Genomic DNA, 21,395 nt, shown 5'->3' on the forward strand with positions numbered 1-21,395 from the left:
GTACAGTGATTGATGCTCAATTTTGATTATACTAAAAGTCACTGAGTTGCATTCTTTAGGAGGGTGAGCTGTATGATAGTGAATTACATCTTGCAAAACTGTTACAAAGAAAATGCTAGATTGTAGTGATAGTCACACAACTATATACATTTGCTAGTTAAATCTCTGAAATAAAACACAACGAATGAATTTCGTGTAAATTTATGAGTGTATTTGAAAAATTTTATGGAAAATGGAATTGAAAATCATTTTATCCAAAATTTCTGACATCCATGCATGAAGAATCTTCAAAAAGTTCATGAAGAATGTGTATGATGAAAATTTATGCATGGATTTCAAATTATTTTGCACCAAAATAAAATCATCTTTTAATTCCATTTCCCACAAATTTTCTCAAGTTCATTTGTATCACAATAAAGGTGAAAAATTAATTTGAATTTGAATTTGCCATTTCTTGGTCATTCAGGGTGAAACTTGTCAGTGTTAATTACTAATCTTTTATAAAAAATAATGAGGAATTGAAATTTCTTTGCTCTTGAGATTCTGCTTAGTTGGTATGCCTTTGGTGTAAATATTGCAGAGCCCTTGGCTGCATGGTTTCTTTCCTGTTCTTGCTGTCATTATCATTCTCCTTAGATACTTAGTTTAGCCTATTTTTTCACAAATGCCAGTCAGCTTACTCTGGTTACTGTTGTTTGCTCTTCTCATTTAATTGAAGTGGACAATCTCAGGAGAATGAGGCAGTAAGTGAGTCTGTCATAACTTCTTTTGCATGTTACACTGCAGAGTCCTAGAGGAGGGATCCCTTGCAATGCTGCAGCCTCTTCTAGAAACCAAAGATACGATGTATCCTATCATATGTCCAGCCTCCCTTTCTTCCTATGTTCCACTGGGTAGATGTGAGAACTGATCCTTTGGGAGCGAGACTGCCTAGTGTGGGGCATTTTCCTTCCCCATGTTTCCTCTAGCCTACTGAAGAGCTAAGTTGGATTCTCTAATAATATTATTATAACAAAATTATATTATATATATTATATATTAAACAGAATTATTATTTTTTTTGACAGGCAGAGTTAGACAGTGAGAGAGAGAAAGACAGAGAGAAAGGTCTTCCTTTCCGTTGGTTCACCCCCCAAAATGGCCACTATGGCCAGTGTGCTGCGCCGATCCTAAGCCAGGAGCCAGGTGCTTCCTCCTGGTCTCCCATCCGGGTGCAGGGCCCAAGCACTTGGCCATCCTCCACTGCCTTCCCAGGCCATAGCAGAGAGCCGGACTGGAAGAGGAGCAATCGGGACAGAATCCAGCACCCCAACCGGGACTAGAACCCTGGGTGCCGGCGCTGCAGGCGGGGGATTAGCTAAGTGAGCTGTGGTGCCGGCCTAAACAGAATTATTATTGACAACAATAAATTACGTATTTCAAAACAGCTAGTAGGGAAGATTTTAAATGTTCTTGATGTAAAGAAAGAGTACATACTTAAGGGATTGGGGATGCCAATTACCCTGAACCCATGATCACACAATGTAAATAAATATTGAAATATAACAGTATATCCTATAAATACATACAATTATGTGTCTGTTACAACACTATAAGAAACAATGACCTGATCAGCTCTTGTCCTGACTCTAGATGTACAATGTAACACTTTATCCTTTTTAGTATTTGTTGTTGTTGTTGTTCTAGTACTAGTGGTTGAACTCTGTAATTAACACACAATACTTCTTAGGTGTTTAAATTTTAACTGAAAAGTGATTCCTGTTAAATATAAGAATGGAAAAGAGAGGGAGGAGATGTACAATTTGGGACATGCTCAATTGGACTTGCCCCAAATGGTGGAGTTAGAAACGTGCCAGGGTATTCCAATACAATCCCATCAAGGTGTCATGCACCAATGCCATCTCACTAGTCCAAGTGATCACTTTCACTTCACAACTGATCACACTGATAGGTCTAAGAATCAAAGGGATCACACAAACAAGACAAGTGTCTGCTAATACTAACTGATAGAATCAAAAAGGGAGAGAACGATCCAACATGGGAAGCAGGATACACAGCAGACTCATAGAATGGCAGATGTCCTAAACAACACTCTGGCCTCAGAATCAGCCCCTAAGGCATTCGGATCTGGCTGAAGAGCCCATGAGAATATTGTAGGCATGGAAAGCCAAGATACCATGGAAAAGAAAAAAAAGAAGACCTAAATGAAAGATCTCTGTTAGTGAGATCCCAGTGGAAAGAACGGGGCCATCAAGGTAGGAGGTACCTTTCTCTGAAGGGAGGAGAGAACTTCCACATTGACTATGACCCTATCGGAATAAGATCAAAGTCAGCGAACCCTAAAGGCTTCCATAGCCCTGGCAACTCATGACTAGAGCCTAGGGAGATTACTGACGCCATGAACAGGAGTGTCAAATTGTTAAGTCAGCAACAGGAGTCACTGTGTACTTACATCCCATGTGGGATCTGTCCTTAATGTGTTGTCTAATGTGCAGTGATGCTATAACTAGTACTGAAACAGTATTTTTACACCTTGTGTTTCTGTGTGGGTACAAACTAATGAAATCTTTACTAATTATATACTGAATCGATCTTCTGTATATAAAGATAATTGGAAATGAAAAAAAAAACCTGGTGTTAAATTGGAAATGGCATAGAAAATTAATTTTTTTTTTTGGAGTTCCAGTGGGCTTTTATTGAGATAAAGGAACAAAAATCCAGTTTTTACCACTCATCTTTTCTGAACCTTGTAACCTCAGTAGACTCTGGTCCATAAATGTGTACATACAACATAACACATCCCAACAAAAACAGAGACCCACTGGAACATTTGCCAATTAACAGAAAGCCAATTTTCCCTTTCCCCAAATATTTTCAAAGTTTTGAGTTCCCACTGCTCATTTCTCAGTGGAAGTGGTCCCTTGTGGCTAGGGACGTTAGAATTTTCTCCCATTTTTACCAAACAAAAATAATAATTTCAAGTTTCAAAACAGGGAAGTCACTTTGTTTTCTCCAGGCACCCCTCCCCAAACCATTGGTTAAAATACAGCAGCCTGCATCTTAATAACCCAGCCCTACCCCCGCCCTTGCCTTACCCAGCGCTGTCTACTGGAGAATTTAAATACACTTCTGTTGGAATAGAAGAAAATTAATTTTTTAAAAAATATTATGTAGGATCTCTGTCCTTAATGTGCTGTACACTGTTATTTAATGCTATAACTAGTACTCAAACAGTATTTTTTTCACTTTGTGTTGCTATATGGGGGCAAACTGTTGAAATCTTTACCTAATATATACTAAACTAATCTTCTCTATATAAAGAGAATTGAAAATAAATCTTGATGTGAATGGAAGGGGAGAGGGAGTGGGAAAGGGGAGGGATGCGGGTGGGAGGGAAGTTATGGGAGGGGGGAAGCCATTGTAACCCATAAGCTGTACTTTGGAAATTTATATTCATTAAATAAAAGTTTAATAAATGAAAAAAAATAAAATACATTACATATATAACATATAGTTCTATATATATGTATATATAGTTACATTTATATGTATATATAATTACTTTATTATGATTCTTATCAAATGACTGTTTTATTCACTGTAGTAAAAATCTAAGAATTTCACATCCCCCAAAACAACATTTTCTCCTCTGTAAATTCCCAGAAGGTATATTATAATTATATTGTAAGTATTTTTAATACAAAGTGAATGCATCAAGGATGAGCATTTGACCTGCAGTTAAAATGTCTGTGTTCAAATTTGAAGAACCTGTGTTGAACTCCTGGTTCTGTTTCCTGACTCTAAATTTCTATCAATAAAGACCTGGGATATACTAATAAAAAAATGAAAAAAAAATTAACACATGACTCAGGGTACCATGAAAAACAGAGACAACCTGCCTGGCTCTCTCTTTGACATAATGCATTGGGACAAACCATCCATTACCAGCCTTCACCACTGGTGACATGGCCCTGAGCCTAACTCATTAGGAAGCAAAATTCTCTTCTGGTGAACAGAAGTGCTGGGTGAAAAATGCAGAAATGCCAATTTGAAAAGACATTATGAAAGCTAATACAATTGTCCAAAGGGACAAATATCGTATGTTCTCCCTGGTCGGCGACAACTAACTGAACACCAAAGGGGAAACCTGTGGAAGTGAAATGGAAGTGAAATGAAAGTGACTTGATCAGCTCTTGTGCTGACTGTTGTTGTACATGTAATACTTTATCCTTTTTAGTATTTTTTTTGTTCTAGTACTAGTGGTTGAACTCTGTAATTAACACACAATACTTCTTAGGTGTTTAAATTTTAACTGAAAAGTGATCCCAGTTAAATATAAGAATAAGAGAGGGAGGAGATGAACAATTGCAGACATGCTCAATCGGACTTGCCCCAAATGGTGGAGTTAGAAACGTGCCAGGGGATTCCAATACAATCCCATCAAGGTGGCATGTACCAATGCCATCTCACTAGACCAAGTGATCAATTTCAGTTCACAACTGATCACACTGATAGGTCTAAGAGACAAAGGGATCACACAAGGAAGACTAAAGTCTGCTAATACTAACTGATAGAATCAAAAAGGGAGAGAACGATCCAACATGCGAAGTGGGAGACACAGCAGACTCATAGAATGGCAGATGTCCTAAATAGCACTCTGGCCTCAGAATCAGCCCATAAGGCATTCGGATCTGGCTGAACAGCCCATGAGAGTATTTTAGGCATGGAAAGCCAAGACACTATGGGAAAAAAAAAAAGAAGACCTAAATGAAAGATCTCAGCGAGTGAGATCCCAGTGGAAAGAACTTGGCCATCAAGGTAGGAGGTACCTTTCTCTGAAGGGAGGAGAGAACTTCCACATTGACTATGACCTTATCGGAATAAGATTGAAGTCGGCGAACCCTAAAGGCTTCCATAGCCTTGGCAACTCATGACTAGAGCCTAATGAGATTACTGACGCCATAAACAAGAGTGTTAAATTGTTAAATCAACATCAAGAGTCCCATGTGGTATCTGTCCGTAATGGGTTGTCCAATGTGAAGTAATGCTATAACTAGTACTGAAACAGTACTTTTACACTTTGTGTTTCTGTGTGGGTGCAAACTGATGAAATCTTTACTTAGTATATACTGAATCGATCTTCTGTATATAAAGATAATTGAAAATGAAAAAAAAAAACCCTTGCTGTTACATTGGAAATTTCATAGAAAATTAATCAACATTTAAAAAAATATCATATAGGATCTCTGTCCTTAATGTGCTGTACATTGTGATTTAATGCTATAACTAGTACTCAAACAGTATTTTTCATTTTGTGTTGCTATGTGAGGGCAAACTGTTGAAATCATTACCTAATATATACTAAACTGATCTTCTGTATATAAAGAGAATTGAAAATGAATCTTGATGTGAATGGAAGGGGAGAGAGAGTGGGAAAGGGGAGGGTTGCGGGTGGGAGGGAAGTCATGGGGGGGGAAGCCATTGTAATCCATAAGCTGTACTTTGGAAATTTATATTCATTAAATAAAAGCTTTTTTTTTTTTTAAAAAAAAGGCATTATGAAAATCTAACACAATTGCCTTTTTTTTAGGAGCTTGATGGGGATGGGTAGAGAAAGAATTTTTTAAAAATTGCCTTTCATTTTTCCAATGAGGTTTCTGTGCTCTCTTTATTAGACACCATATGTGTCAGCTATTCAACTCATGAAAAAGCAGAAAAACATGCCAGGAAAGGAAAAATATTTTCTCTCTCTTGTGAAAACTTCATCTGAGCTCATCTGTGTTTTCTCTTCTCAATGAAAGATGCCCCCAACCCTCAGGCCTCATCATCTTCTCATTCTGCGTTGATGATGTCAGGCAGGCCTTACAGTATCTCTTTTGTGATCTTATAAAATCAATGACAACTCATCGTGTTTCACTTTTGGCTATGACCTCATCACTGATCTATACCTGGAGACGCCCTCATCTGCATGGGGAGGTGGAACTAAATTCTGTGGATCCACACTGAAGCAATTTATCAGGAAACTACTGCTTTCCTTCAAATCCTTGCCTATGTCCTTCAGATTTACATTTCTCACCAACTTGGCTGGGTGCTGAATCAGACTAGCTGAAATGGCTCCCCCATGTCCATATGTCTCTGTATGCATTGAACTCTGCTTTACTTAGCTCTGCATATAGCTGCACAGAGAAATCTACTTCAAAGTGCTAGGTCTGTGACATCTCGGCAACACTTTTATAATCCTCTCCCTGTGATACCTTCTCTACCATAAACTACTCTCATGGACACTGTTAGTAGTGAAACAGGCCACATTTAAGTACATTTGTTAGGAGGGCGGGGCAAGATGGTGGAATAGGGAGGGAGCACACCAATAGTCCCAGAAAAGATAGTTCAATAAAAGTTGAGATTCTGTAGTTTCAGGGAAAAGTTAGAGAAAAAAATACTGCAGAAGAAACTCTTCCAGAACTAGTGAGACAAGGTGGACCTGCGAGAAGGGTGCAGACGCCCACAGTGCAGGACATCAGCCGATGAGTCTACACACCAGTGCTGGAAGCTGAGGTGAGACAGGGCACCTGGCACCGCTGCAGCAGCTGACGCTGTCCCTCCCAACCCACCCTGGGACAGACAGGTGAGACATGTACAACTGAGTTGGGGGAGGAAATCGAAAACAAAACAAAGTGAATAGTGCCTGAGGGAAGAGGGCAGGATCCAAGGGGACAAACTGAGGGATTGAACATGCCAATATCCTTTGGTGCCTCTGCCCTCCCCCCAATCAGAGCTGCAGAGGGCAGAAAGCAGCCATCTTATTGTTTACATTCGGGCATAAAGCAGAATGGCCTCTGCTTCCACACTCCCAAGGAGGAAACTTCAGGGGCAGAGTCCAAAGGTGGTCTGGAGCTACTTGGCACTCCTCGTGCAGGGGACACAGTGAGGGAGAGTGGCTGACCAACGAGGCCCAGGCACATTAGGGCAAACAAAGGAACAGGGAAATTGGCCCCAAGGGGCGGAAATTGACACCTCAAAGCCCTGACACCAGCCCACTCAAGTTACCAAAAAAATAAAAAATAAAAAACAAACAAATGAGAGGTGGAGCCAAGATGGTGGAATAGTGAGGGCGCACACCGATAGTCCAGGAAAATAAAAGATAGTTTAATAAAAGTGGAGTTACTGTAGCCTCAGCAAAAGGCTCAGGAAAAAAATTGCAGAGGAAACTCTTTTGGATCTAGTGGATGTGACACAGAGGACCTACAGGGAGAGCAAGGTCACCCAACACGTGGAAGCCAAGCCACAGAGTCTGCACGCCAGCACTGGAAGGGGAGGTGAGACAAAAACCTCGGTAACCCGAGACATTGGTGGGGAAAGGCAGAAAGAGCCTAGAGGGAATGAGGCCTGAAACCCCACTGGGGAAAGTTCACCAGGCTGACTGGAGGAGAGAAAAAAATGAATAAATGAGGGGAACCGGCACGGACACTAGCCTCTCTCTCCACTCACCTTACAAAGCCGAGCAAGACAAAGAGCAGGCGCCATTTTACATATGTAAAGCGGCGCCCACCATTAACCAAACAGAAAAACCTGACTCTGGTGGGGAGGAATAACAGGAGGTTAGGACCTAGTGAAAGTGTGGAGCTAACGAACTGAGACTGTGAAAATCTGGGGGGGGGGGCGAGAGAACTCACTGAGTACACAAACTTGGTAATCTTGGCAACCTGGTGAGAGATTGTGGAGAAATTTGAGACCACACTGAGGGCTGCATAAACTCTTTGTGTGGTCCCAGGGGTAGATCAGACAAATACCCACAAGGGCCAGATTTCATACATCAACTACCCTCAATTCCACTCAGCTGTGCGGAATTCCCAACTGAGTCAAACACACAAAAAAAAAAAGAGAGAGAGAGAAAGCAAGCAAGCAAGCAAGCAAGCAATCTGGGTGAGTCACCTTTGGCACACCCTTAACCCGGAAGAAACAAACAGAGCTCTCTGGCCACACCCATCACTGCCTCTAAGGATCCAAAAAGCAGACAGTCCACTTAATCTAGAGTCATAGTATAATGAGAAAAAGCACCACAGCGTAGAAACTAAAAAATAGCTCCAATATGCCAAACAAACGCAGAAACCAAGGTAACAAGAGCAGGGAAGACACTACGATGCCCCAAAATTAAAAAGACACCCCAATTCAAGATTATGAAGATGATGAGATAGAAGAAATGCAAGAAGCAGATCTCAAAATATTGATAAGACAACTAAGAAGTTCTCAAAAACAAATTCTTGAACTACAGAAATCCTTAATGGACAAGATAGAAAATCTCACAAAAATGAAATATTAAGGAGGAATCAAAATGAAATGAAACAACTAGTAGAACATGAAACTGTGATAGTGATGAGAAATCATAATGAAATGAAGGATTCAATAGATCAAATGACAAACACATTAGAGAGCCTTAAAAAACAGAATGGGTGAAGCAGAAGAGAGAATATCAGACTTAGAAGACAGAGAACAGGAGAGTATACAGTCAAACCAAAAAAAAAAAAAAGAGGAGGAAATTAGAAATCTAAAAAATATTGTTGGGAATCTACAGGATACTATTAAAAAACCCAACACTTGGGTTCTAGGAGTTCCTGAAGGCATGGAGAGGGAGAAAGGATTAGAAGGCCTTTTTAGTGAGATACTAGCAGAGAACTTGCCGGGTTTGGAGGAGGACAGAGACATCCTAGTACAGGAAGCTCATAGAACCCCTAAAAACATGACCAAAAGAGATCCTCACCACGGCACATTGTAATTAAACTCACCGCAGTGAAACATAAAGAAAAGATTCTAAAATGTGCAAGAGAGAAATGCCAGATTACTCTTAGAGGATCTCCAATTAGACTCACAGCTGACTTCTCATCAGAAACCCTACAAGCTAGGAGGGAAAGGCGAGATATAGCCCAGGAACTAAGAGAGAAAAACTGCCAGCCCAGAATATTATATCCTGCAAAGATCTCATTTGAAAATGAAGGTGAAATAAAGATCTTTCATAGCAAACAGAAATTGAAAGAATTTGTCGCCACTCGTCCAGCCATGCAAAAGATGCTTAAAGATGTGTTACATACAGAAACACAGAAACACAGAAACACAGTCACCAATATGAAAGAAGGTAAAGGAAGGAAACCTCACAGCAAAAGACCACAGGAAGCTCAAAACACTTATGAGAAAATATCTTTGGGAAATGGCAGGGCAAAGTTACCACTCATCAATAGTCACATTGAACGTAAATGGCCTGAAATGTCCAGTTAAAAGACACCGATTTGCTGATTGGGTTATGGAACAAAACCCATGTATTTGCTGCTTACAAGAAACACATCTTTGCAACAAAGATACATACAGACTGAAAGTGAAAGGTTGGAAAAAGATATACCATGCCAACAGAAATGAAAAAAGACCGGGTGTAGCCATCTTAATATTGGACAACATAAACTTTACCACAAAAAGTGTTAGGAGAGACAAAGAGGGACACTATATAATGATTAAGGGATCCATTCAACAGGAATATATAACGATTATCAATGTATATGCACCTAATTACAGGGAATCAGTTTATTTAAAAGATTTGTTAAGGGACTTAAAGGGAGACTTAGACCCCAATACAATAGTACTGGGGGACTTCAATACTCCACTCTCAGAGGTAGCCAGATCAACAGGACAGAAGATCAACAAGGAGACAGTAGATTTAAATGACACTATAGCCCAAATGGATCTAACAGGTATCTACAGAACATAAAGCATTTACATGCTCCTCAGCAGTACATGGAACCTTCTCTAGGATTGACCACATACTAGGCCATAAAGCAAGTCTCAGGAAATTCAAAAGAATAGAATCATACAATGCAGCTTTTCAGACCATAAAGGAATAAAGTTGGAAATTAGCAACTCAGGAATCCCTAGAGCATATGCAAACACATGGAGATTGAACAACATGCTCCTGAATGAACAACGGGTCATAGAAGAAATCAAAAGAGAAATCAAAAATTTTCTGGAAGTAAATGAGGATAACAGCACAACATACCAAAACTTATGGGATACAGCAAAAGCAGTGTTAAGAGGAACGTTAATATTAATAGGTGCCTACATCAAGAAATTGGAAAGGCACCAAATAGATGAGCTTTCAATTCATCTCAAGGATCTAGAAAAACTGCAGCAAACCAGACCCAAATCTAGTAGGAGAAGAAAAATAATTAAAATCAGAGAAGAAACCAACAGGATTGAATCCAAAAAAAAAAAAATAACAAAAAATTAGCCAAATGAGGAGCTGGTTTTTTTGAAAAAATAAACAAAATTGACACCCATTGGTGACCCATTGGGCCAACTAACTAAAAAAAGAAAAGACTGAAATCAATAAAATCAGAGATGAAAATGGAAACATAACAACAGACACCACAGAAATAAAAAGAAAAATCAGAAATTACTACAAGGACTTGTATGCCAGCAAACAGGGAAATCTATCATTAATGGATAGATTCCTGGACACAAGCAACTTACCTAAATTGAACCAGGACGACATAGAAATCCTAAACAGACCCATAACTGAGACAGAAATTGAAACAGTAATAAAGGCCCTCCCAACAAAGAGAAGCTGAGGACCAGATGGATTCACTGCTGAATTCTACCATACATTTAAAGTAGAACTAACTCCAATTCTTATTAAACTATTCAGAACAATAGAAAAAGAGAGAATCCTCCCAAATTCTTTCTATGAAGCCAGCATCACCTTAATTCCTAAGCTGGAAAATGATGCAGCATTGAAAGAGAATTACAGACCAATATCCCCGATGAACATAGATGCAAAAATCCTCAATAAAATTCTGGCCAATAGAATGCAACAACACATCAGAAAGATTATCCACCCAGACCAAGTGGGATTTATCCCTGGTATGCAGGGATGGTTCAATGTTCGCAAATCAATCAATGTGATACACCCCATTAACAGACTGCAGAAGAAAAACCATATGATTCTCTCAATAGACGCAGAGACAGCATTTGATAAAATACAACACCCTTTCATGATGAAAACTCTAAGCAAACTGGGTATGGAAGGAACATTCCTCAATACAATCAAAGCAATATATGAAAAACCCACGGCCAACATCCTATTGAATGGGGAAAAGTTGGAAGCATTTCCACTGAAATCTGGTACCAGGCAGGGATGCCCACTCTCACCAGTAATATTCTATATAGTTCTGGAACTTTTAGCCAGAGTTACTAGGCAAGAAAAAGAAATTAAAGGGATATAAATTGGGAAGGAAGAACTCAAACTATCCCTCTTTGCAGATGATATGATTCTGTATTTAGGGGACCCAAAGAACTCTACTAAGAGACTATTGGAATCCATAGAAGAGTTTGGCAACATAGCAGGATATAAAATCAATGCAAAAAAATCTACAGCCTTTGTATACACAGGCAATGCCACGGCTGAGGAAGAACTTCTAAGATCAATCCCATTCACAATAGCTACAAAAACAATCAAATACCTTGGAATAAACTTAACCAAGCATGTTAAAGATCTCTATGAAGAAAATTACAAAACCTTAAAGAAAGAAATAGAAGAGGATACCAAAAAATGGAAAAATCTTCCATGCTCATGGATTGGAAGAATCAATATCATCAAAATGTCTATTCTCCCAAAAGCAATTTATACATTCAATGCAATACCAATCAAAATACCAAAGACCTTCTTCTCAGATCTGGAAAAAAGGATGCTGAAATTCATATGGAGACACAGGAGACCTCGAATAGCTAAAGCAATCCTGTACAACAAAAACAAAGCCAGAGGCATCACAATACCAGATTTCAGGATATATTACAGGGTAATTATTATCAAAAAAGCATGGTACTGGTACAGAAACAGATGGATGGACCAATGGAACAAAATAGAAACACCAGAAATCAATCCAAATATCTACAGCCAACTTATATTTGATTGAGGATCCAAAACCAATCCCTGGAGTAAGGACAGTCTATTCAATAAATGGTGCTGGGAAAACTGGATTTCCACGTGCAGAAGCATGAAACAAGACCCCTACCTTACACCTTACACAAAAATTCACTCAATATGGATTAAAGACTTAAATCTATGACCCGACACCATCAAATTATTAGAGTGCATTGGAGAAACCCTGCAAGATATAGGTACTGGCAAAGACTTCTTGGAAAATACCGCAGAAGCACAGGCAGTCAAAGCCAATATTAACATTTGGGATTGCATCAAATTGAGAAGTTTCTGTACTTCAAAAGAAACAGTCAGGAAAGTGAAGAGGCAACCGACAGAATGGGAAAAAATAATTGCAAACTACACAACAGATAAAGGGTTGATAACCAGAATCTACAAAGAAATCAAGAAACTCCACAACATCAAAACAAACAACCCACTTAAGAGATGGGCCAACGACCTCAATAGACATTTTTCGAAGAGAAAATCCAAATGGCCAACAGACACATGAAAAAATGTTCAAGATCCCTAGCCATCAGGGAAATGCAAATCAAAACCACAATGAGGTTCCATCTCACACCGGTGAGAATGGCTCACATTCAGAAATCTACCAACAATAGATGCTGGAGAGGATGTGGGGAAAAAGGGACACTAACCCACTGTTGATGGGAATGCAAACTGGTTAAGCCACTATGGAAGTCAGTCTGGAGATTCCTCAGAAACCTGAATATAACCCTACCATTCAACCCAGCCATCCCACTCCTTGGAATTTACCCAAAGGAAATTAATTTGGCAAACAAAAAAGCTGTCTACACCTTAATGTTTATTGCAGTTCAATTCACAATAGCTAAGACCTGGAACCAACCCAAATGCCCATCAACAGTAGACTGGATAATGAAATTATGGGACATGTACTCCATAGAATACTATACAGCAGTAAGAGACAATGAAACCCGGTCATTTGACACAAGATGGAGGATTCTGGAAAACATCATGCTGAGTGAATTAAGCCAGTCCCAAAGGGACAAATATCATATGTTCTCCCTGATCGGCGACAACTAACTGAGCACCAAAGGGGAAACCTGTGGAAGTGAAATGGACACTACGATCCTTACTCCAGGATCAGCTCTTGTGCTGTTGATGTACAGTGTAATACTTTATCCATTTTAATATTTTTTTTGTTCTAGTACTAGTGGTTGAACTCTGTAATTAACACACAATTATTCTCAGGTGTTTAAATTTTATCTGAAAAGTGATCCCTGTTAAATATAAGAGTGGGAAAAAGAGAGGGAGGAGATGTACAACTTGGGATATGCTCAATCTTACTTGCCCCGAATGGTGGAGTTAGAAACGTGCCAGGGTATTCCAATACAATCCCATCAAGGTGTCATGCACCAATGTCATCTCACTAGTCCAAGTGATCACTTTCAGTTCACAATTGATCACACTGATAGGTCTAAGAGTCAAAGGGATCACACAAGGAAGACTAAAGTCTGCTAATACTAACTGATAGAATCAAACAGGGAGAGAAGGATCCAACATGGGAAGTGGGAGACACAGTAGACTCATAGAATGGCAGATGTCCTAAACAGCACTCTGGCCTCAGAATCAGCCCTTAAGGCATTCAGATCTGGCTCAAGATCCCATGAGAGTATTTTAGGCATGGAAAGCCAAGACACTCTGGAAAAAAAAAAAAAAAAAAAGAAGACCTAAATGAAAGATCTCAGCGAGTGAGATCCCAGTGGAAAGAACGGGGCCATCAAAGAAGGAGGTACCTTTCTCTGAAGGGAGGAGAGAACTTCCACTTTGACTATGACCCTGTCGGAATAAGATCGAAGTTGGCGAATCCTAAAGGCTTCCATAGCCTTGGCAACTCATGACTAGAGCCTAGGGAGATTACTGATGCCATAAACAAGAATGTCAAACTGTTAAGTCAACAACAGGAGTCACTGTGTACTTACTTCCCATGTGGTATCTGTCCGTAATGGGTTGTCCAATGTGAAGTAATGCTATAACTAGTACTGAAACAGTACTTTTACACTTTGTGTTTCTGTGTGGGTGCAAACTGATGAAATCTTTACTTAGTATACACTGAATCAATCTTCTGTATATAAAGATAATTGAAAATGAATAAAAAACCTGGTGTTAAATTGGAAATGGCATAGAAAATCAATTAATTTTTAAAAAATATCATATAGGATCTCTGTCCTTAATGTGCTGTACATTGTGATTTAATGCTATAACTAGTACTCAAACAGTATTTTTCATTTTGTTTTGCTCTGTGGGTGCAAACTGTTGAAATCTTTACTTAATATATACTAAATTGATTTTCTGTATATAAAGAGAATTGAAAATAAATCTTGATGTGAATGGTAGGAGAGAGGGGGTGGGAAAGGGATGGGTTGCAGGTGGGAGGGTAGTTATGGGGGGACGGGAAAGTCATTGTAATCCATAAGCTGTACTTTGGAAATTTATATTCATTAAATAAAAGTTTAAAAAAAGGAAAAACAAATAAACAAACTTTAGAAGGTAGAGCAGCCTGCTTACACTGGATATTGGTACAGACCCACAGCAGCCCACAGCAGAGGAAAATCAACCTGAAAATCCAGCCAAATGGAAATGCTGAAAAACAAAAGAAAAATCCAGAATAAGAATACAGAAGAACCTATAAACTCGCCAATGGAGCAGGCTTAACCATCCATAATAGAGGCTGAAGAATAAGAATTTGAAACCATACCAGAAAAGGAATTCAGAAAATTAATAATCAGATTTTTCAGAAATAATGAGAAACAGTTTCAAGATCTGAATGAAAAGCAAGCCCAAGGATTAGAGATCCTAAAGAGAAGCCAGAATGAAATACTGGAAATGAAAAACTCAATTGACCATATAAAAAACACTGTGGAATCCCTCAGAAATCAACAGATGAAATAGAAGAGTGAATATCAGAATTCGAAGACAAACTTCCAGAAATAATACAGTCAGTTCAAACACAGGAAGAAATTAGAAAATTAAAAAATACGGTCTTGCTGATGACATGATCCTATACATAGGGGGTCCAATAAATTCCTACAAGAGACTATTGGAACTCATAGAAGAGTTTGGTAAAGTAGCCGGATACAAAGTCAACGCTCAGAAATCAACAGCCTTTGTATACACGGACAATGCTGTGGCCAACAAAGAACTTATAAGATCAACCCCATTCACAATAGCCACAAAAACAATCAAGTACCTTGGAATAAATTTAACCAAGATGTCAAAGACCTCTATGATGAAAATTACAAAACATTAAAGAAATAGAAGAAGACACACAAAAAAAATGGAAAAACCTGCCATGCTCATGGATTGGAAGAATCAATATCATCAAAATGTCCATTCTCCCAAAAGCAATTTACAAGTTCAATGCAATACCAATCAAAATACCAATGTCATTCTTCAAAGACCTAGAAAAAATGATGCTGAAATTCAAATGGAGAAACAGGAGACTGCGAACAGCTAAAGCAATCTTTTACAATTAAAACAAAGCCGGAGGCATCACAATACCAGACTTCAAGACATACTACAGGGCAGTTATAATCAAAACAGCCTGGTACTGGTACAAAAACAGATGGAAAGATCAATGGAACAAAATAGAAACACTGGAGATCAATCCAAACATCTATAACCAACTCATATTCGACAAAGGACCTAAAACCAATCCCTGAAATAAGGACAGCCTCTTCAACAAATGGGAAAACTGGATGTCCATGTGTCGAAGTATGAAGCAAGACCCCTACCTTACACCTTATACAAAAATGCACTCAACATGGATCAAAGAACTAGAGATACACCATGACACCATGAAACTAATTGAGAGCATAGGGGAAACCCTTCAGGACATTGGAACAGGTGAAGAATTCCTGGAGAAGACCCCAGAGGCATGGGTAATCAAAGATAAAATAAACAAATGGGATTACCTCTAATTGAAAAGTTTCTTTACAGCAAAAGAAACAGTTAGAAAAGTGAGGAGTCAACCAACAGAATGGAAGATGTTATTCGCAAACTATACAACAGATAAAGGATTAACAACTAGAATCTATAAAATGATCAAGAAACACCACAGAAACAAAACAATCCAATAAAAAGATGGGCCAAGGACCTTAACAGACATTTTTCCAAAGAGGAAATACAAATGGCCAACAGACACATGAAAAAATGCTCAGGATCCCTAGCCATCAGGGAAATGCAATTCAAAACCACAATGAGGTTTCACCTCACTCTGGTTAGAATGGCTTACATACAGAAATCAACTAACAACAAATGCTGGTGAGGATGTGGGGAAAAAGGGACACTAATCCACTGTTGGTGGGAATGCAAACTGGTAAAGCCACTATGGAAGACAGTTTGGAGAGTCCTCAGAAACCTGAATATAACCCTACCATACAACCCAGCCATCCCACTCCTTGGAATTTACCCAAATGGAATTAAAGGAGGGAAAAAGACCTATTTGCACCTCAATGTTTGTTGCAGCTCAATTTACAATAGCTAAGACATGGAATCAACCTAAGTGCCCATCAATGGATGACCGGATAAAGAAATTATGGGATATGTACTCTATGGAACACCATACAGCAGTAAAAAACAATGAAATCCGGTCATTTGCAACAAAATGGAGGAATCTGGAAAATATCCTGCTGAGTGAAATAAGCCAGACCAAAAGGGACAAATATCATATGTTCTCCCTGATCGATGACAACTAAATGAGCATCTAAAAGGAAACCCATTGAAGTGAAATGGACACTATGAGAGACAATGATATGATCAGCCCTTGTCTAGACTGTTGAGGAACAACTTACTATTCCTTTTAGTATTTTTTGTTGTTGTTGCTGTTCTTTTTGTTCTACTAAATACCACTGGTTGAACTCTGTAATTAATACACAATTATTCTTAGGCATTTAAAATTAACAGAAAAGTGATCTCTGTTAAATATAAGAATGGGAATAAGAGAAGGAGGAGATACACAGGTCGGCACATGCTCACTCAAACTTACCTCCAATGGTAGAGCTAGAAATATGCCAGGGGATTCCAACTCAATCTTATCAAGGAGGCATATACCAATGCCAACTCACTTGGTAAAGTGGTAAGTATAAGTACATAACCGATCAAAAAGATAGGGTAAATGTTGAAGAGATTTCACAAATAAGACCAGTGTCTGAAAATAATGAAGGATAGCATTAAAAAGGAAAGAATGATCCTGCGGGGGAAGCAGGACACACAGCAGACTCATGGAATGGCAAATGCCCTAAACAGCACTCCAGCTGTTTTCTCTTTAGGCTTATATTAATGTAGATGTCCAGGTAAAAATTCTATATTTCCTTTGAAAATATTACAGTGCTGAGATTTACCATGAGGATTTGATTTCAAGTAAACAGAACAGTTTCTAAGTCCATACTTGAAAAAGATCGATGTTAAGATTTATATTGAAAAATACAGGGAAACAAAGTTGGGGTAATATTTTATTTAGCTTAGAACTGCTTTCAAGATGTTTTATTCTAGAAGAGAAAGAAAAAAAGGGATGCTAACATTTACTGAGTGTTAATGAAGTGCCTGCCATTGAGCTAAGTACCTTTTCACATGCACAACCCCAGAAAATAGTATCAATTCCATGTTTACAGATAAGAACTGATACTCAGTGAGGTTGTGTATTTTGTTCAAGATCACACAGCTAATAATTAATAATCAATTTTATAAATGTTTTATATTAATTTCTCACCCTCTCCCATGCAAATTTAAGCTCTATCTTCTATACTGCTAAGCAGAATTTCAGTGGGTACATTTGGAATAAATTGTGGTCATCTCTGAATTCCAGTTAGTCATCTTACCATCTATCTATTCATTAGTTTGTAAGCACCAAGCAGTAAAAAACTTCTACTGTTATTTATTGCCAAATGTCCTATAATACCTGGTAGAGGGTATGCTCAGAACAGTAGCTGGTAAGCCATTTAATGTTGTGTTAAGTACTGGCAGAGATATGAATGAGAATCCCAAGTAAAGATGAAAATACAATCTTCAGGCACTGTATGTGCTTTGGTTCATTACATTCAGAAGGACTGCTCGACAGATTCGCTGGCAGACCTTAATGTATCTCAGCAGCTGAAGCACAGGACACATCTCCGTAGACCCTGGGTGTGGTATTTGTGATCATAGCTCATTGTCAGCTTCTTTCTTCCCCTTCCCTGGTGCCTCTTTGGCTGCTTTCTCTCTCTTCTTGGCTTTGAACCTGTTGGCAGCCTACAATAGCTCCTCTTCAAAGAGCCTGAAGACAAGCCTGATGTTATAATTGCCTTGCTTAATTCCAGACAGGTTTCCATTAATCGTATTAAATTCGAGTGAACAAAGGGAATTTAGTCTGTGACAGAGCTGAACCATATCTGGATAAACATAAACAAGAGAGTTAATCCCGTAAGAGACACTATTTGCCTGTAACTGGAAGGATGTCAGCAGTGCCCTTGTAAAGGCAGATTGGAGGATAGATGGCAGAAGAGATTTTACAGGATTGGTGGGGAGCATCTGGACTCTGTATAAAGAGGGGAATAAGGATTGCAACTGGAATACATTAGGGGAAAAGCAAATGGTTTATTCATAGAAAACAGGCATTAATAATCTCAGTCTTTAATCCACCCCAGGACCCCTTAGCTTGTCTTCTTCACTATTGACTTTCATCTTCCCTGCAAAGCAGCCAACTAAAGGTCCTTTCCCAGATCAGCCTTAGGTCATGGGGGCAGAAATATTGTTGCTAAACAGACATGCAAGGGAGTAGCACGTGTGGCTGGAGTACAGTGTGACAACATAATCCCAGCATGGACAGATGAGGTCAGTGTGGGGTGATGCTGGCTTTTCTAACATCTATTGAATCATCTGACGGGAGCTGCAATTGAAAAGAATAAATACAAACACATGCAACATAGCACTGCAAGGAATGTATGGCCCAGCTCTGAGACAAAGGATCCTATTTTGGTAGGATCAGTGGGGAAGTGGAAAGAACAATGAGTTGGGAGCAGAGAGACCTCTGTTCCCTTCTCCCTACCACTAGCTGAGCAGCTGTGTGACCTTAGGTTACCTGGCCTCTGAGAAATAAGTGAACTTGTGCAGTTGGTACCTGTTTCTTTCAGTTTCAAAGGCATAGATTTATCCTATGTGAAGAGGTTTTATAAAAATAATTTCTACAAGACCACAGCCCTGGCAGATGTTGTACACTGAGTTGAAATATTCTTGAGTTGTCACGTATAGAATGTTTTGTTTACCCTCCATGGATAAAGACCAAGTGTTGGCAGGTGAATTAAAGCCAGAGGTTGAAGTAAAATAGAATCAGAGAAGTTCTGGGGAACAATTCTGCTCCAAGACATCACTGCAGAATTCCAATTGCCTGTGAGTCTTAAAGTCTTCTTTGCAACAGATGGGGAAGAAGAAATGATAGGATTCCAAAAGAGCACTTAATGATCATAGTTCACAATTCACGTTCTGCAATATGCTACTTTCTCGCACACATCATCTTTGCTCATGATGCTCATATCTCTTTTTGCTTGGAATATTTCTCTAAAGTTTTCTTCTCAAAATCCCCCTCATCCCAATAAGACCTCCGAGATGGAATCAACAGTCTTTGCATACTCTTTGGTTATCAATTACAGCACTTCATTCTATCTTATACTATACTTCACTCCCATTATAACCATAATTCTAGATTATAAACTCCCTGGCAAGGCCAGGTTTCACTTATCTAAGTGTCCCTGGGCCTGCCTGACAAATTAGAGGCATACACTCAATACATTCCTGAATTGAACTGAACAGGGACTTTCAGGTTACCTGCTAATGTGACAGCAATGGAGACAGAGTCGTACCCCAAGGCATTTGTGGCATTGCAAGTGTAGAAACCCACATCAGCTTCCACTGGTGCGAGGATCTGCAGGGAATCATCTGGCTGGAGAAGAATCCTGGGGAGACAGAAAAGGAATGTTATAAACCAACCAAACCAAGTTTTTTGTTTTTTTTTTTTTTTTTCTTTCAGTTTTGGTAAGACAGGGAGGCATGTCAAGTGTCCATTTAGGACTCTGTTTTATCAATAAAGACCAGCTAGAAGGTCATTCGGGAACCCAGGCTCTCTTGCCACTTTGATATGATTCTGATTGCAATTCCAGAGGAGGAGGTTTTGAGTACTGTTGAAGTTTGTTGATTACATAATCTAAGTTCTACCAGTTAAAGTAGACAGCCTATATTCACTAAATATGACACACACACACATCAGGGATGAGAGAAGGTATTAGAACATGTGGTGCAGAAAGATTTGGGGAAGGCTTATTAAGGAAAAGACAAAGTTACGAAGAAGTAGTTGGTTTTAGAGATGGTGTAAAGAAGGTAAGAGTTCTAGTTACAGAGTGAGACAATTTTCAAGGCTTGGAGGTGAGAGAGATAAAGTCAGGGCTCAAATATTGATGAGAGAATTCTGATGTGTATTTTTGAAGGAAATTGAATGGATAACAATCTCTCAATTCTAGGTCCTTACACAAACACTGTCTTTTCCTGTAACTACTATCGGGCATAAGGCACAGGTCCCATTTATTGCTTCATTTCTCACAATACAGACAGCCCTTTGAAGACAGTGCTGTGCATAATTAAGGTAAAATTTGCCTTCCAGGGTCATGAAGATACAATTCCAGAATAATCACTGTCTAGTTTAGCAACATTTATTTAGCTGGAAATAAGTGTGATGAGCTAGAAACTCACTCCAATCTCAGCCTACTGTTTTTTCTTTTCCACATTTGTGCTACTTTAGGAACTACCTGCTAATCAGGGCAGTTAAGCAGATTAGTGACTAATGATAGCTTGAAGGCTTAGTGAGGCTGGTGGTAAGCAGAATTTATCTGAGGAGGTGGGAATCCAGAAGGCTTGAAGGAGACAGGGTGGGAAGCTTTGAAAGCCAGTGTCTAGGCCTGGCAGGACCTTAGGTAGTCACATCATGAAACAGTACAGCTACGATCTAGTGGCTGCTTTCAAATTCCCAGTGTTGGCCATTTTCATCTTTGTAATTCTTCCTGCCTCCCTACTTTCAAACTGCTCAAAGAAGTGTTCATCCAATATCACATTAACATCTATCCCTAGGAGGCAAGCTCATAACAGGGTTGTTTTCAGGAAGCTAGGTGGGGCACACAAAGGCCAGGAGAACTCCTAAGTCTTGATGGTGAAATTAAGACTCAGAGTCAGATCTCTGTCCCAGCAACATTCTCCTACCTGATAATTCCACTCCTCTTCACTGTTTCCCTTGCCAAGTCTCTCCAAACTCTATGGCATCTGCAGTTTAGCACCACCTTTAGTCATCTCTCAACTGTTCTGAGGAGGATGACCACCTGGCGATGAATTAGATCTCCTATGTGCTGCTTTTGGCATTAGGCCTATTGTGTGGTTT

General features: G+C 39.2%; 1 protein-coding gene across 4 annotated transcripts in view; it reads right to left on the reverse strand.

Moving 5' to 3' along the window:
- The window catches only part of ADAMTSL1 (ADAMTS like 1), a 475,795-nt gene that overhangs the window by 135,029 nt on the left and 319,371 nt on the right, over positions 1–21,395 (reverse strand). For all 4 annotated transcript variants that reach the window (XM_062208161.1, XM_062208159.1, XM_062208160.1 and 1 more), the window contains one exon: positions 19,799–19,926. In XM_062208161.1, the coding sequence (XP_062064145.1) occupies positions 19,799–19,926 (128 nt within the window). The remainder of the gene's footprint in view (positions 1–19,798; positions 19,927–21,395) is intronic.

This window comes from Lepus europaeus, chromosome 12, assembly GCF_033115175.1.
Source record: "Lepus europaeus isolate LE1 chromosome 12, mLepTim1.pri, whole genome shotgun sequence".
Lineage (NCBI taxonomy): Eukaryota > Metazoa > Chordata > Mammalia > Lagomorpha > Leporidae > Lepus > Lepus europaeus.